General features: G+C 38.7%; 1 protein-coding gene across 12 annotated transcripts in view; it reads right to left on the reverse strand.

The window, feature by feature from the left end:
* Positions 1-16,574, reverse strand: part of Cnbd1 (cyclic nucleotide binding domain containing 1) — a 373,043-nt gene that overhangs the window by 277,854 nt on the left and 78,615 nt on the right. For 7 of the 12 annotated variants that reach the window (XR_010051716.1, XR_010051715.1, XR_010051717.1 and 4 more), the window contains one exon: positions 7,245-7,310. The exons of the other annotated variants lie outside the window; for them this stretch is intronic. Coding sequence is in view for 3 of the 7 variants with exons in the window: in XM_063261273.1 (XP_063117343.1) it covers positions 7,245-7,310 (66 nt within the window). In the remaining 4 variants the exon portion in view is untranslated. The remainder of the gene's footprint in view (positions 1-7,244; positions 7,311-16,574) is intronic. 12 annotated transcript variants of the gene reach the window in all.

Consider the following 16,574-nt stretch of genomic DNA (forward strand, 5'->3'; position numbering starts at 1 on the left):
TCCAGTTCTTTCTCTGATTCCTTCAATAGGGGACCTATTCTCAGTTCAGTGGTTTGCTGCTGGCATTCGCCTCTGTATTTGCTGTATTCTGGCTGTGTCTCTCAGGAGCGATTTACATCCGGCTCCTGTCGGTCTGCACTTCTTTGCTTCATCCATCTAGTCCAATTGGGTGGCTGTATATGTATGGGCCAAATGTGGGACAGGCTCTGAATGGGTGTTCCTTCAGTCTCTGTTTTAATCTTTGCCTCTCCCTTCCCTGCCAAGGGTATTCTTTTTCCTCATTTAAAGAAGGAGTGAAGCATTCACATTTTGATCATCCGTCTTGAGTTTCGTTTGTTCTAGGGATCTAGGGTAATTCAAGCATTTGGGCTAATAGCCACTTATCAATGAGTGCATACCATGTATGTCTTTCTGTGATTGGGTTAGTTCACTCAGGATGATATTTTCCAGTTCCAACCATTTGCCTACGAATTTCATAAACTCGTTGTTTTTGATAGCTGAGTAGTATTCCATTGTGTAGATGTACCACATTTTCTGTATCCATTCCTCTGTTGAAGGGCATCTGGGTTCTTTCCATTTTCTGGCTATTATAAATAAGGCTGCGATGAACATAGTGGAGCACGTGTCTCTTTTATATGTTGAGGCATCTTTTGGGTATATGCCCAAGAGAGGTATAGCTGGATCCTCAGGCAGTTCAATGTCCAATTTTCTGAGGAACCTCCAGACTGATTTCCAGAATGGTTTTACCAGTCTGCAATCCCACCAACAATGGAGGAGTGTTCCTCTTTCTCCACAACCTCGCCAGCATCTGCTGTCACCTGAGTTTTTGATCTTAGCCAATCGCACTGGTGTGAGGTGAAATCTCAGGGTTGTTTTGATTTGCATTTCCCTTATGACTAAAGATGTTGAACATTTCTTTAGGTGTTTCTCAGCCATTCGGCATTCCTCAGCTGTGAATTCTTTGTTTAGCTCTGAACCCCATTTTTTAATAGGGTTATTTGTTTCCCTGCGGTCTAACTTCTTGAGTTCTGTGTATATTTTGGATATAAGGCCTCTATCTGTTGTAGGGTTGGTAAAGATCTTTTCCCAATCTGTTGGTTGCCGTTTTGTCCTAACCACAGTGTCCTTTGCCTTACAGAAGCTTTGCAGTTTTATGAGATCCCATTTGTCAATTCTTGATCTTAGAGCATAAGCCATTGGTGTTTTGTTCAGGAAATTTTTTCCAGTGCCCATGTGTTCCAGATGCTTCCCTAGTTTGTCTTCTATTAGTTTGAGTGTGTCTGGTTTGATGTGGAGGTCCTTGATCCACTTCGACTTAAGCTTTGTACAGGGTGATAAGCATGGATCGATCTGCATTCTTCTACATGTTGCCCTCCAGTTGAACCAGCACCATTTGCTGAAAATGCTATCTTTTTTCCATTGGATGGTTTTGGCTCCTTTGTCAAAAATCAAGTGACCATAGGTGTGTGGGTTCATTTCTGGGTCTTCAATTCTATTCCATTGGTCTATCTGTCTGTCTCTGTACCAATACCATGCAGTTTTTATCACTATTGCTCTGTAATACTGCTTGAGTTCAGGGATAGTGATTCCCCCTGAAGTCCTTTTATTGTTGAGGATAGCTTTAGCTATCCTGGGTTTTTTGTTATTCCAGATGAATTTGCAAATTGTTCTGTCTAACTCTTTGAAGAATTGGATTGGTATTTTGATGGGGATTGCATTGAATCTGTAGATTGCTTTTGGTAAAATGGCCATTTTTACTATATTAATCCTGCCAATCCATGAGCATGGGAGATCTTTCCATCTTCTGAGGTCTTCTTCAATTTCTTTCTTCAGTGACTTGAAGTTCTTATTGTACAGATCTTTTACTTGCTTGGTTAAAGTCACACCGAGGTACTTTATATTATTTGGGTCTATTATGAAGGGTGTCGTTTCCCTAATTTCTTTCTCGGCTTGTTTCTCTTTTGTATAGAGGAAGGCAACTGATTTATTTGAGTTAATTTTATACCCAGCCACTTTGCTGAAGTTGTTTATCAGCTTTAGTTGTTCTCTGGTGGAACTTTTGGGATCACTTAAATATACTATCATATCATCTGCAAATAGTGATATTTTGACCTCTTCTTTTCCGATCTGTATCCCTTTGATCTCCTTTTGTTGTCTGATTGCTCTGGCTAGAACTTCAAGAACTATATTGAATAAGTAGGGAGAGAGTGGGCAGCCTTGTCTAGTCCCTGATTTTAGTGGGATTGCTTCAAGTTTCTCTCCATTTAGTTTAATGTTAGCAACTGGTTTGCTGTATATGGCTTTTACTATGTTTAGGTATGGGCCTTGAATTCCTATTCTTTCCAGGACTTTTATCATGAAGGGGTGTTGAATTTTGTCAAATGCTTTCTCAGCATCTAATGAAATGATCATGTGGTTCTGTTCTTTCAGTTTGTTTATATAATGGATCACGTTGATGGTTTTCCGTATATTAAACCATCCCTGCATGCCTGGGATGAAGCCTACTTGATCATGGTGGATGATTGTTTTGATGTGCTCTTGAATTCGGTTTGCCAGAATTTTATTGAGTATTTTTGCATCGATATTCATAAGGGAAATTGGTCTGAAGTTCTCTTTCTTTGTTGTGTCTTTGTGTGGTTTAGGTATAAGAGTAATTGTAGATTCGTAGAAGGAATTCGGTAGGGCTCCATCTGTTTCAATTTTGTGGAATAGTTTGGATAATATTGGTATGAGGTCTTCTATGAAGGTTTGATAGAATTCTGCACTAAACCCATCTGGACCTGGGCTCTTTTTGGTTGGGAGACCTTTAATGACTGCTTCTATTTCCTTAGGAGTTATGGGGTTGTTTAACTGGTTTATCTGTTCCTGATTTAACTTTGATACCTGGTATCTGTCTAGGAAATAGTCCATTTCCTGAAGATTTTCAAATTTTGTTGAATATAGGTTTTTATAGTAAGATCTGATGATTTTTTGAATTTCCTCTGAATCTGTAGTTATGTCTCCCTTTTCATTTCTGATTTTGTTAATTTGGACGCACTCTCTGTGTCCTCTCGTTAGTCTGGCTAAGGGTTTATCTATCTTGTTGATTTTCTCAAAGAACCAACTTTTGGTCCTGTTGATTCTTTCTATGGTCCTTTTTGTTTCTACTTGGTTGATTTCAGCTCTGAGTTTGATTATTTCCTGCCTTCTACTCCTCCTGGGTGTATTTGCTTCTTTTTGTTCTAGAGCTTTTAGGTGTGCTGTCAAGCTGCTGACATATGCTCTTTCCTGTTTCTTTCTGCAGGCACTCAGCGCTATGAGTTTTCCTCTTAGCACAGCTTTCATTGTGTCCCATAAGTTTGAGTATGTTGTATCTTCATTTTCATTAAATTCTAAGAAGTTTTTAATTTCTTTCTTTATTTCTTCCTTGACCAGGTTATCATTGAGTAGAGCATTGTTCAATTTCCACGTATATGTGGGCATTCTTCCCTTATTGTTATTGAAGACCAGTTTTAGGCCGTGGTGGTCCGATAGCACGCATGGGATTATTTCTATCTTTCTGTACCTGTTGAGGCCCGTTTTTTGACCAATTATATGGTCAATTTTGGAGAAAGTACCATGAGGAGCTGAGAAGAAGGTATATCCTTTTGCTTTAGGATAGAATGTTCTATAAATATCCGTTAAGTCCATTTGGCTCATGACTTCTCTTAGTCTGTCGACATCACTGTTTAATTTCTGTTTCCATGATCTGTCCATTGATGAGAGTGGGGTGTTGAAATCTCCCACTATTATTGTGTGAGGTGCAATGTGTGTTTTGAGCTTTAGTAAGGTTTCTTTTACGTATGTAGGTGCCCTTGTATTTGGGGCATAGATATTTAGGATTGAGAGTTCATCTTGGTGGATTTTTCCTTTGATGAATATGAAGTGTCCTTCCTTATCTTTTTTGATGACTTTTAGTTGGAAATTGATTTTATTTGATATTAGAATGGCTACTCCAGCTTGCTTCTTCTGACCATTTGCTTGGAAAGTTGTTTTCCAGCCTTTCACTCTGAGGTAGTGTCTGTCTTTGTCTCTGAGGTGTGTTTCCTGTAGGCAGCAGAATGCAGGGTCCTCGTTGCGTATCCAGTTTGTTAATCTATGTCTTTTTATTGGGGAGTTGAGGCCATTGATATTGAGAGATATTAAGGAATAGTGATTATTGTTTCCCTTTATATTCATATTTGGATGTGAGGTTATGTTTGTGTGCTTTCATTCTCTTTGTTTTGTTGCCAAGACGATTAGTTTCTTGCTTCTTCTAGGGTATAGCTTGCCTCCTTATGTTGGGCTTTACCATTTATTATCCTTTGTAGTGCTGGATTTGTAGAAAGATATTGTGTAAATTTGGTTTTGTCATGGAATATCTTGGTTTCTCCATCAATGTTAATTGAGAGTTTTGCTGGATACAGTAACCTGGGCTGGCATTTGTGTTCTCTTAGGGTCTGTATGACATCAGTCCAGGATCTTCTGGCCTTCATAGTTTCTGGCGAGAAGTCTGGTGTGATTCTGATAGGTCTCCCTTTATATGTTACTTGACCTTTTTCCCTTACTGCTTTTAATATTCTTTCTTTATTTTGTGCGTTTGGTGTTTTGACAATTATGTGACGGGAGGTGTTTCTTTTCTGGTCCAATCTATTTGGAGTTCTGTAGGCTTCTTGTATGCCTATGGGTATCTCTTTTTTTAGGTTAGGGAAGTTTTCTTCTATGATTTTGTTGAAGATATTTACTGGTCCTTTGAGCTGGGAGTCTTCACTCTCTTCTATACCTATTATCCTTAGGTTTGATCTTCTCATTGAGTCCTGGATTTCCTGTATGTTTTGGACCAGTAGCTTTTTCCGCTTTACATTATCTTTGACAGTTGAGTCAATGATTTTATGGAATCTTCCGCTCCTGAGATTCTCTCTTCCATCTCTTGTATTCTGTTGGTGAAGCTTGTATCTACAGCTCCTTGTCTCTTCTTTTGGTTTTCTATATCCAGGGTTGTTTCCATGTGTTCTTTCTTGATTGCTTCTATTTCCATTTTTAATTCCTTCATCTGTTTGATTGTGTTTTCCTGGAATTCTTTCAGGGATTTTTGCCATTCCTCTCTGTAGGCCTCTACTTGTTTATTAATGATTTCCTGTGTTTCCCTAAGTGTGTTCATGTCTTTCTTGAAGTCCTCCAGCATCATGATCAAATATGATTTTGAAACTAGATCTTGCTTTTCTGGTGTGTTTGGATATTCCATGTTTGTTTTGGCGGGAGAATTGGGCTCCGATGATGGCATGCAGTCTTGGTTTCTGTTGCTTGGGTTCCTGCGCTTGCCTCTCGCCATCAGATTATCTCTAGTGTTACTTTGTTCTGCTATTTCTGACAGTGGCTAGACTGACCTATAAGCCTGTGTGTCAGGAGTGCTGTAGACCTGTTTTCCTCTCTTTCAGTCAGTTATGGGGACAGTGTGTTCTGCTTTCCGGCGTGTAGTTTTTCCTCTCTACAGGTCTTCAGCTGTTCTTGTGGGCCTGTGTCTTGAGTTCACCAGGCAGCTTTCTTGCAGCAGAAAATTTGGTCTTACCTGTGGTCCCGAGGCTCAGGTTCGCTCGTGGGGTGCTGCCCAGGGGCTCTCTGCAGCGGCAGCAACCAGGAAGACCTGTGCCGCCCCTTCCGGGAGCTTCAGTGCACCAGGGTTCCAGATGGTCTTTGGCTTTTTCCTCTGGCGTCCGAGATGTGTGTGCAGGGAGCAGTCTCTTCTGGTTTCCCAGGCTTGTCTGCCTCTCTGAAGGTTTAGCTCTCCCTCCCACGGGATTTGGGTGCAGAGAACTGTTTATCCGGTCTGTTTCTTTCAGGTTCCAGTGGCGGTGTCTCAGGCGCAGAAGTCCTGCCGCTCCTGGGCCCTCCCCCACGGGAGCCCAGAGGCCTTATACAGTTTCCTCTTGGGCCAGGGATGTGGGCAGGGGTGAGCAGTGTTGGTGGTCTCTTCCGCTCTGCAGCCTCAGGAGTGCCCACCTGACCAGGCGGTTGGGTCTCTCTCTCACCGGGTCTGGGAGCAGAGAGCTGCTGCGGGCCGGGATCCGCGGGTGTGGGCACTCTGCATTTTTTTTAAACCTAAGACCATATTACAGAGCTTGATTCGTCTCAGGAGTTTGGGAAGTGTAACTTATCAGCTAAAGCCAGGCCGACTATCTATTTCATGGAACAGTCTCACTAGGTAGTTTCTTAGGGAAGTTGTATACTATGAGTTGTGAGTTGTGTACTCAGCTGTGCACAGTTGAGTAGTTGCAATACACGAATTTAGTATCTTAATGTTTAAAGATTATGGATTAAAAATTGTAGAACTCAGTACCTTGTTTCATAAATATTTGTTTGCATATCCCACAACCCATTAAGTTAAGAACCATATGGCCTAAAGTGGTTCACAAGTTAGTACTAAGCTTAATTCTGCCCAGTTCTTCCACATTCTACTCTGCCCACTTACTTGACTCCCCTAATGCCATCCTACCTGTACAGCCTCACACAAGAAGCTCTCTCAGTTTACCACGACATTAATTAACTCTCCACTGGCCAGCTCACTGATGTCCTCAGATTTCAGGTGACTTATTATAGCCTCAAATTGACTTCTGTGCATAGGGCACAACCTTGGTTCTCTACTCCCCTCATCTTTATCAAAAACCTTGTTTAGTTCACTTGCTGCATTTAACAAAATATTGAACATGTGTTGGCATCTTCACTCTCTTTCTTGTAAAACTGTTCATGGAACTGTAATTTCCACAGAAATAGAAATAGGTCTTTTTCAACACAGCAGGCTCCACTGACCTACTAATCCTATCGTAGCATGGGGTGGTTCTGGTTCTGAAACTAAGAGATCTGCAGCTAGCCTGCTCAAGAAAATAAAATCAAATTATCAATTCAAAGGAGGAAGATGAGATATAATTTCAGATATGACAGATACAGTCAATCAATCAATCAATCAATACTGCCTTACCTAATAATTTGACAATTTAGATTTTAAGAAATTTTGTCTTGTAAGTCACAAAATAATAAACCTAACAAAGTAGCAATGGGGATTTTGAATTCACTTTTGAAACTATAATTAGAAATTAGGCCTAAAAATTATATCCACAATGTGTTTATCAGTAAATTGTACCTAACATTGAAAATACAGCACCAATTCAATTCTGTCAAAAATCAGAGACCTGGGAATGGTAGTAACTACTTTTAATCCACACATTTGGGAGACAGAGATGGATTGATACCTGAGTTTGAGGTCAGCATGGTCTACAGAGCAAGTTCCCAGACAACCAGGGCTACTCAGAGAAACCCTGCCATGAAAAACACAACAACATCAACAAAAATCTGAGGAAAAAGTCTCCACTTGCATAATGAGACTCAACTACTAAAAATAGCAGAAATAAAATATGATTGCAAAACAAGCACAAACAAAACATTTTCAATATCATTTAGAATTAATTAGCAAATAAATATTTAAATTGGCTCGGTACTCAAAATTCAATATAGTGTCTCTATCCATTTATTTTTAATCTTACTTAATACAATTATCATATTTTTGTAGTTTTCATTGTGAGCTTTATACACCTTATATTATCTTGAATTTGTTATTTCTTGGATGATCTTAGAAATCAAGTGTTAAATTTTTAATTATTTATTGTTAAATAATTTATTATCATATTAGTAAATACTGAGTCTATTCTTAATTTACTTTGCATGTTTTGATCATAACTTTTATTTGTAGTTACTATTTTAAGGATTCAATAAAAATTTTATGATTACAATAATCATATTCCTTCCACATGTAGAGTCAGGCCTCGTGGATAGTTTTACATAGACAAGAGAAACAAAAACCATGAAATGTGAGAATTAACCGGCCTTAGTTTCAATATTTAATGAATGAACTGTGATCAAGATATGTCCTGCTGACTTTAAGAATATATAGTATACATTTTTAAAACAAATAAAAAGAATTAGAAAGAAGTTCTAATTTAATTAAATGAACTTTTCACTAACTTGCAGAAGTAATTTAGTAGATAAATAATCTTTTGCATCAACTGATATTATCTAGTCCTGTGTGACAACCCCTCTTCACTTTTAAAGGGTGACTACAAACAGGTCACAGAGCACATGATAAGTAAAGGTTCCCCAACTCCCAGGACAAAACTTGGAAAAATTTACCTGACCTATTTAAAGCTTTGACAGCTTTGAAGAAACAACTATCAAAATAGATATCAAGTAACAAACTAGAGGAAATACATCTAGCCTAGTGCTGGTTGACAGAATCTACAGTGAATTCGTAAAAGACAATAGTCACAAAATGCCCTCCACCCCTTTAAAGGAACACATATAAATGGAAGCTAAGCTCACAAGGACACATCCAATATTATTAACTATTAAATAAATGAGAGCTTAATCAACAATACGATGCTACTACCACCCTCTAGAATGGCTAAAACTTTTGACTGTCAACCGTGAGTGCTACTGAAGAATGTCGGGAACGTCTCCATTGCTGGCATTAATATAGCAACACTGGCTGTCAGAAAACAGTCCAGGGGCTCTTAGGAAGTGGCTCAATAGTCTGGATTCTACAGACTCAACCAAGGTAAGTATAGGCAGACGTCAGTATAAACTGCACATTCACAATGACAGAAGGCGAATGTAGCTATGTCCTCAAACTCAAGCATTTCTTTCTAGAGAGGGGCTTCTTAAGACTCTGGAAGTAAACAAAACACTCAAACTTACAAGATTTGAAGGCATTCTCTCAAAAGAGTTATACAATGACAGTTGCTGAGGAAAAACTATATAAATGAGCAGCCAACAAGAAACTACACCACTAGCAGAACTGCCAAGAAGGTATGTATGCAAAATGAAGTTTTCTAATTTATCATCCAAGATGGCATGGGTTTTCTTTGTTATTGTTTTTGGGTTTTTTTATTTGTTTGTTTGTTTTTTGTTTTTATGGATTTTTTAACTTTAATTTAATTTATTATTATTATTAATTTTTTTGCGATATGGATACCTTTGAAACACCCATGCTCTTGAAAATAAACCTTTATCCAGCATCCTGTAAGTAATTCCACTAACCTCGAAGCTTTTAGCCATACTTGACTGGAATTATTTCCTTGCTCTGACATCAGTGGCCTGTCTAGGGTTAGTAAAATTTGACCACAGCTTCCCACAAAAGGTCTTGTAGAAACTATTTATTCATGTTAGTCAGAAACTGGGAATAATTAAATTGACCCAGCCTACAAACAAGTGGCCAGACTTACTACAGACTAGTACTCTGCCTAAAAAAAGGGTATGATGTTGATACATGAAGCAATATGAAATACCTCTACACTATAGGATTGTGTTGGCATGACATCTTAGTAAAGGTGAAGATAGAACCATATCAGTTGAGGAAGAGGAAGGGTTGAAGAGCATAAAAAGCATACGTAGAAATCTTCACTGTAGTCAGTGGTTACAAGATTAGACACAATTGCCAAGATCTATCAACTTGGACACTTTAAAAGGGGAGACTTTATCTTACATAAATTGTAACTCAATGAAGATTACATTTAAAACAATTAGAAGAGGAATGAAGTGATGCTATAAATGACTGGATGAAAGAGACGTAGAATGCTGGCAGTCCCACAGAGACTAGACATTAGTAGGAAAACACAACACAGGGAAGTCTAGAGGTCACATGGAAGACAAAGGCGTAGATACGGCAGTAGTCTCTAACGCGTGTAACTACCTCACTACCACATCCTTCACAGGCTCTCAAATGTGAGTGCACAGACACACATACAAAGTGCTTTCCAAGCTGGCCCATCTCTACGATACCTAGTCGACATTCCACTTTTATATTACAATGGTAAAGCTCTCAATTGTATGAAACGATTCCAGACTATGGTCCATGTCCCAACCAATTGTCTTTCTTTCCTTCCTTCCTTCTTTCTTTCTTTCTTTCTTTCTTTCTTTCTTTCTTTCTTTCTTTCTTTCTCTTTTTGGAATATTTTTTTCTTCCATTTTTATTAAATTGGGTATTTCTTTTTTACATTTCAAATGTTATTCCCTTTCCCAGTTTCCTGTCCATCAGCCCCATAATCCCTCCCCTTCCACTTCTATATGGGTGTTCCCCTCCCCATCCAAACCCCCCCTTACAGCCCCACCCCGACAATCCCTTACACTGGGGGTCCAACCTTGGCAGGACCAAGGGCTTCCCTTCCACTTGTTCGCCAACAAGGCTATTAGTGCTACATATGCAGTTGGAGCCATGGGTTAGCCCATGTATAGTCTTTGGGTAGTGGTTTAGTCCCTGGAAGCTCTGGTTGGTTGGCATTGTTGTTCATATGAGTTCGCAAGCCCCTTCAGCTCTTTTAGTCCTTTCTCTAATTCCTCCAACGGAGGTCCTGTTCTCAGTTCAGTGGTTTGCTGCTGGCATTCGCTTCTGTATTTGACATGCTCTGGATGTGTCTCCCAGAAGAGGTCTATATCCACAACCAATTGTCTTAATGAATATTCTTTTGTATGTACATTCTGGAAGTCCCTGTGCAAGGCCTGTGGAACGGTCCAGGCACATATGCATAAAAGAACTGCCAAGCTCTATGGCATGCACTGGGTGTCTGATCACAGAGGCCTTGCTGTCAGCCCAGCATCATTGTGGAACCTCGATTTATCTAAGCCCTGGTACTTATACACATAGTTTCCTCATCAGTTGAAGGAAGACTAGATTATTACAAATGTTAAAGCAATTAATGAAAAGATCAATAAATGTCAATGTTTATTACTAGTCTACATCCCCAGAGCTTGAAAATCTCTTAACATCAGTATACAAATAATTTACTCCATAACACACAGACAACCATAGCAAAAACTGTTAAGGAGTCTCCTTAGGCTCTTCATGGCTTGATTTACAAAGCTATAAAAGCAAATTTGGTGTTTAAAATGAACTCTGCTATTTATTAATTTTAATTGACTAAACATGTTAACTTTTTATCTACTTCAGTTGGTGAATGTTTATGATGTCTCAAATTATATTTAAAGCAGAAAATAAAACTACATTAAAGCATAAATATTGGTCAGTGATCCACTCAGTAGGAAAGGGATGAAATATCAAAAATGAAAAGATTATAGGCACCATTCACCCTCTGCCCAGTTGCTGGGTGGCAGGAAAATTGTACCTGGGACTTCTTTTTTCCTCAAGGATGGGAGGTAAAAGGAAGACATAGGCAGTACACATCCAAACAGGCAGATCACTGCAGAAGCAAGACAGTCGCTCCCTATATTATTCGCTAAACAAGAAAGTAATTGAGTTTTATTGTATGATACCCTTCATTCTTACTGTGATACATTTTCAGTTGTTACAAATCCCAATGTGTCACACATAAATAAACAGATAGGATGTTAATAAGAGATAGATCCTATCTTACTTCTATTTTTTTTCTTTCTTTCTTTTTTTTTTATTAACTTGAGTATTTCTTATATAGATTTCGAGTGTTATTCCCTTTCCCGGTTTCCGGGCAAACATTCCCCCCCCTCCCCTTCGTTATGGGTGTTCCCCTCCCCAACCTCCCCCCATTGCCGCCCTCCACCCAACAGTCTAGTTCACTGGGGGTTCAGTCTTAGCAGGACCCAGGGCTTCCACTTCCACTGGTGCTCTTACTAGGATATTCATTGCGACCTATGAGGTCAGAGTCCAAGGTCAGTCCACGTGTAGTCTTTAGGTAGTGGCTTAGTCCCTGGAAGCTCTGGTTGCTTGGCATTGTTGTTCATAAGGGGTCTCGAGCTACTTCAAGCTCTTTCAGTTCTTTCTCTGATTCCTTCAACAGGGTTCGTATTCTCAGTTCAGTGGTTTGCTGTTGGCATTCGCCTCTGTATTTGCTGTATTCTGGCTGTGTCTCTCAGGAGCGATCTACATCCGGCTCCTGTCGGTCTGCACTTCTTTGCTTTATCCATCTTGTCTAATTGGGTGGCTGTATATGTATGGGCCACATGTGGGGCAGGCTCTGAAGGTGTTCCTTCAGTCTCTGTTTTAATCTTTGCCTCTCTATTCCCTGCCAAGGGTATTCTTGTTCCCCTTTTAAAGAAGGAGTGAAGCATTCACATTTTGATCATCCATCTTGAGTTTCATTTGTTCTAGGCATCTAGGGTAATTCAAGCATTTGGGCTAATAGCCACTTATCAATGAGTGCATACCATGTGTGTCTTTCTGTGATTGGGTTAGCTCACTCAGGATGGTATTTTCCAGTTCCAACCATTTGCCTACGAATTTCATAAAGTCATTGTTTTTGATAGCTGAGTAATATTCCATTGTATAGATGTACCACATTTTCTGTATCCATTCCTCTGTTGAAGGGCATCTGGGTTCTTTCCAGCTTCTGGCTATTATAAATAAGGCTGCGATGAACATAGTGGAGCACGTGTCTTTTTTATATGTTGGGGCATTTTTGGGTATATGCCCAAAAGAGGTATAGCTGGATCCTCAGGCAGTTCAATGTCCAATTTTCTGAGGAACCTCCAGACTGATTTCCAGAATGGTTGTATCAGTGTGCAACCCCACCAACAATGGAGGAGTGTTCCTCTTTCTCCACATCCTCGCCAGCATCTGCTGTCACCTGAGTTTTTGATCTTAGCCATTCTCACTGGTGTGAGGTGCAATCTCAGGGTTGTTTGGATTTGCATTTCCCTTATGACTAAAGATGTTGAACATTTCTTTAGGTGTTTCTCTGCCATTCGGCATTCCTCAGCTGTGAATTCTTTGTTTAGCTCTGAGCCCCATTTTTTAATAGGGTTATTTGTCTCCCTGCGGTCTAACTTCTTGAGTTCTTTGTATACTTTGGATATAAGGCCTCTATCTGTTGTAGGATTGGTAAAGATCTTTTCCCAATCTGTTGGTTGCCGTCTTGTCCTAACCACAGTGTCCTTTGCCTTACAGAAGCTTTGCAGTTTTATGAGATCCCATTTGTCGATTCTTGATCTTAGAGCATAAGCCATTGGTGTTTTGTTCAGGAAATTTTTTCCAGTGCCCATGTGTTCCAGATGCTTCCCTAGTTTTTCCTCTATTAGTTTGAGTGTGTCTGGTTTGATGTGGAGGTCCTTGATCCACTTGGACTTAAGGTTTGTACAGGGTGATAAGCATGGATCGATCTGCATTCTTCTACATGTTGCCCTCCAGTTGAACCAGCACCATTTGCTGAAAATGCTATCTTTTTTCCATTGGATGGTTTTGGCTCCTTTGTCAAAAATCAAGTGCCCATAGGTGTGTGGGTTCATTTCTGGGTCTTCAATTCTATTCCATTGGTCTATCTGTCTGTCTCTGTACTAATACCATGCAGTTTTTATCACTATTGCTCTGTAATACTGCTTGAGTTCAGGGATAGTGATTCCCCCTGAAGTCCTTTTATTGTTGAGGATAGCTTTAGCTATCCTGGGTTTTTTTTATTCCAGATGAATTTGCAAATTGTTCTGTCTAACTCTTTGAAGAATTGGATTGGTATTTTGATGGGGATTGCATTGAATCTGTAGATCGCTTTTGGTAAAATGGCCATTTTTACTATATTAATCCTGCCAATCCATGAGCATGGGAGATCTTTCCATCTTCTGAGGTCTTCTTCAATTTCTTTCTTCAGTGTCTTGAAGTTCTTATTGTACAAATCTTTTACTTGCTTGGTTAAAGTCACACCGAGGTACTTTATATTATTTGGGTCTATTATGAAGGGTGTCGTTTCCCTAATTTCTTTCTCAGCTTGTTTCTCTTTTTTGTAGAGGAAGGCTACTGATTTATTTGAGTTAATTTTATACCCAGCCACTTTGCTGAAGTTGTTTATCAGCTTTAGTAGTTCTCTGGTGGAACTTTTGGGATCACTTAAATATACTATCATATCATCTGCAAATAGTGATATTTTGACTTCTTCTATTCTGATCTGTATCCCCTTGACCTCCTTTTGTTGTCTGATTGCTCTGGCTAGAACTTCAAGAACTATATTGAATAAGTAGGGAGAGAGTGGGCAGCCTTGTCTAGTCCCTGATTTTAGTGGGATTGCTTCACGTTTCTCTCCATTTAGTTTAATGTTAGCTACTGGTTTGCTGTATATGGCTTTTACTATGTTTAGGTATGGGCCTTGAATTCCTATTCTTTCCAGGACTTTTATCATAAAGGGGTGTTGAATTTTGTCAAATGCTTTCTCCGCATCTAATGAAATGATCATGTGGTTTTGTTCTTTCAGTTTGTTTATATAATGGATCACGTTGATGGTTTTCCGTATATTAAACCATCCCTGCATGCCTGGGATGAAGCCTACTTGATCATGGTGGATGATTGTTTTGATGTGCTCTTGGATTCGTTTTGCCAGAATTTTATTGAGTATTTTTGCGTCGATATTCATAAGGGAAATTGGTTTGAAGTTCTCTTTCTTTGTTGGGTCTTTGTGTGGTTTAGGTATAAGAGTAATTGTTGCTTCATATAGGAATTCGGTAGTGCTCCATATGTTTCAATTTTGTGGAATAGTTTGGATAATATTGGTATGAGGTCTTCTATGAAGGTCTGATAGAATTCTGCACTAAACCCGTCTGGACCTGGGCTCTTTTTGGTTGGGAGACCTTTAATGACTGCTTCTATTTCCTTAGGAGTTATGGGGTTGTTTAACTGGTTTATCTGTTCCTGATTTAACTTCAATACCTGGTATCTGTCTAGGAAATTGTCCATTTCCTGCAGATTTCTTAGTTCTATTTTTTTGTTGGTTTTTTTTTTGAGGGGGTAGAATTTTGGTTTGTTTTGTTTTCTGACAAAATCCCATATTGGTTTAGTAATGGCTGCATCTCCTCCAGTAGTGTATGAACGTGCCTCTGGGTCTAAATCCTTGCATTTCTTATCTGTTTTCTTGGTGACTGCCATTTTGTTATAATAACAGAAGCTGGACTGAGACTAAGACACAAAAGTAGCCTATGAATAAATTTAAAACACTATGCATCACTAATCAACAAGGAGTTGCAAATTAAAATAAAACAAAATATGTTACAATGGCTATAATCAAAGATGGAAACTTATATATTGACAAACATGCAGAGACAATTTTTTGTGAACTGAGGTTGTAAATTTGTACAATCATTATGCAAAACAAAAGAGAGATTTCTTTAACAACAGCAAACAAACAAAACCCTGACAGCTCAATGGTTAGAAATGGCTTAGTGTTCTTTTAGAGAATGCATATTCTGCTCCCAATGTATATATCAGCAGGCTCACAATTGCTTCTTAGAATATCTATTGCCCTTTTCTGACCTCTACCTTTAAACACACACATAGAGCATACATTTCACATAAACATATATATAAATAAAATGAGCTACCATATCAATGTCAAGAAGACAGAAGAACCCCATGCTCATAGCATGGCTACAGTTAGGATATGAAAAAAAAAGTTGTGTTCTCTTCTCTCTCTCTCTCTCTCTCTCTCTCTCTCTCTCTCTCTCTCTCTCTTTCTTTCTGCCTTTCTCTGTCCCTACTACCCTCTAAATTCCCTTCCCCATGCGCTGAATAAACTCTATTCTATACTAAAAACAAACAAACAAGCCCCACAGGGCCTGTCAATGGATGGCTGATTTTCTTTTTACATGTGACATATATCAAAATAGAAGGAAATGGTCATTATAATTGAAATATGGATTAATCTAACCAGCATTATTCAAACTGAAGTCAGCCAGCACCAGAAGATAAATATCACAAGCCTCACCTCTTTGTGATGTTGTAGGGATTGAACTGATAGGAGTCACACACAGAAAAACAGTAACCAGGAGTAGAGGATGAGGGAAGATGGCAGAGGGTGGCAAAAGAGGAGATTTTGGTCAAAGGATACAAATTTTCAGAGTGGAAAAAACTCTTGGTCATCATGACTATCATTTAAAATGTATTACAGATTTCAAAACTTAGAAATGAGTGGATTTTCAAAGTTCATGCCTCACAAAAAGGACATGTGTAGAGATAGAAATGTTGAATTTAGCTTGGCGTGATGCTCTGTAATATATACTTACCTCAAAATACCATCTCTATTGCACTATGTGATTGTTAAATTTTAGCTACACATTTTAAAGGAAAAATAAAAAAGGAAAGGCCATGTAGACTCCTGTTAGCAATAATGAATTTTTCCTACCTTTTTCCTAGACTGACTAAATTGAATTAAATCTATTCAATGGATTTGGAGGTTTTACATTTTTTTTAAATGAGAATAGTCTTATGCTTAAGGTGACCTCAATTTTTGAATGCCTTTATGGTATGTAAATAATCTACAAAAATATAATGCATTACCCATTTTAAATAATAAAGCAATAAAAATATTAAACACAATTAATTCCCTGTGCTTGAAGAAGTAGAATGTTAAAAGTTTTGTGTTTTCTTTTAGTCATTTTTCATAATCTACATTTATTCCACACATAAGACATTTGCTATTATTTCCCTCTAAATTTGACATAAGTAAAATGATGTTATACATTAACAGCCACAACATACTTTTCAACTCATCTCTGTATCTCAGTGTTCCCTGTGTGGGTGAGCACTGTTTCAGAATCCTCTCTCCAGCAGGGCTGCAGTCTGCTGT

The sequence above is a fragment of the Rattus norvegicus genome, chromosome 5 (genome assembly GCF_036323735.1).
Source record: "Rattus norvegicus strain BN/NHsdMcwi chromosome 5, GRCr8, whole genome shotgun sequence".
NCBI lineage: Eukaryota > Metazoa > Chordata > Mammalia > Rodentia > Muridae > Rattus > Rattus norvegicus.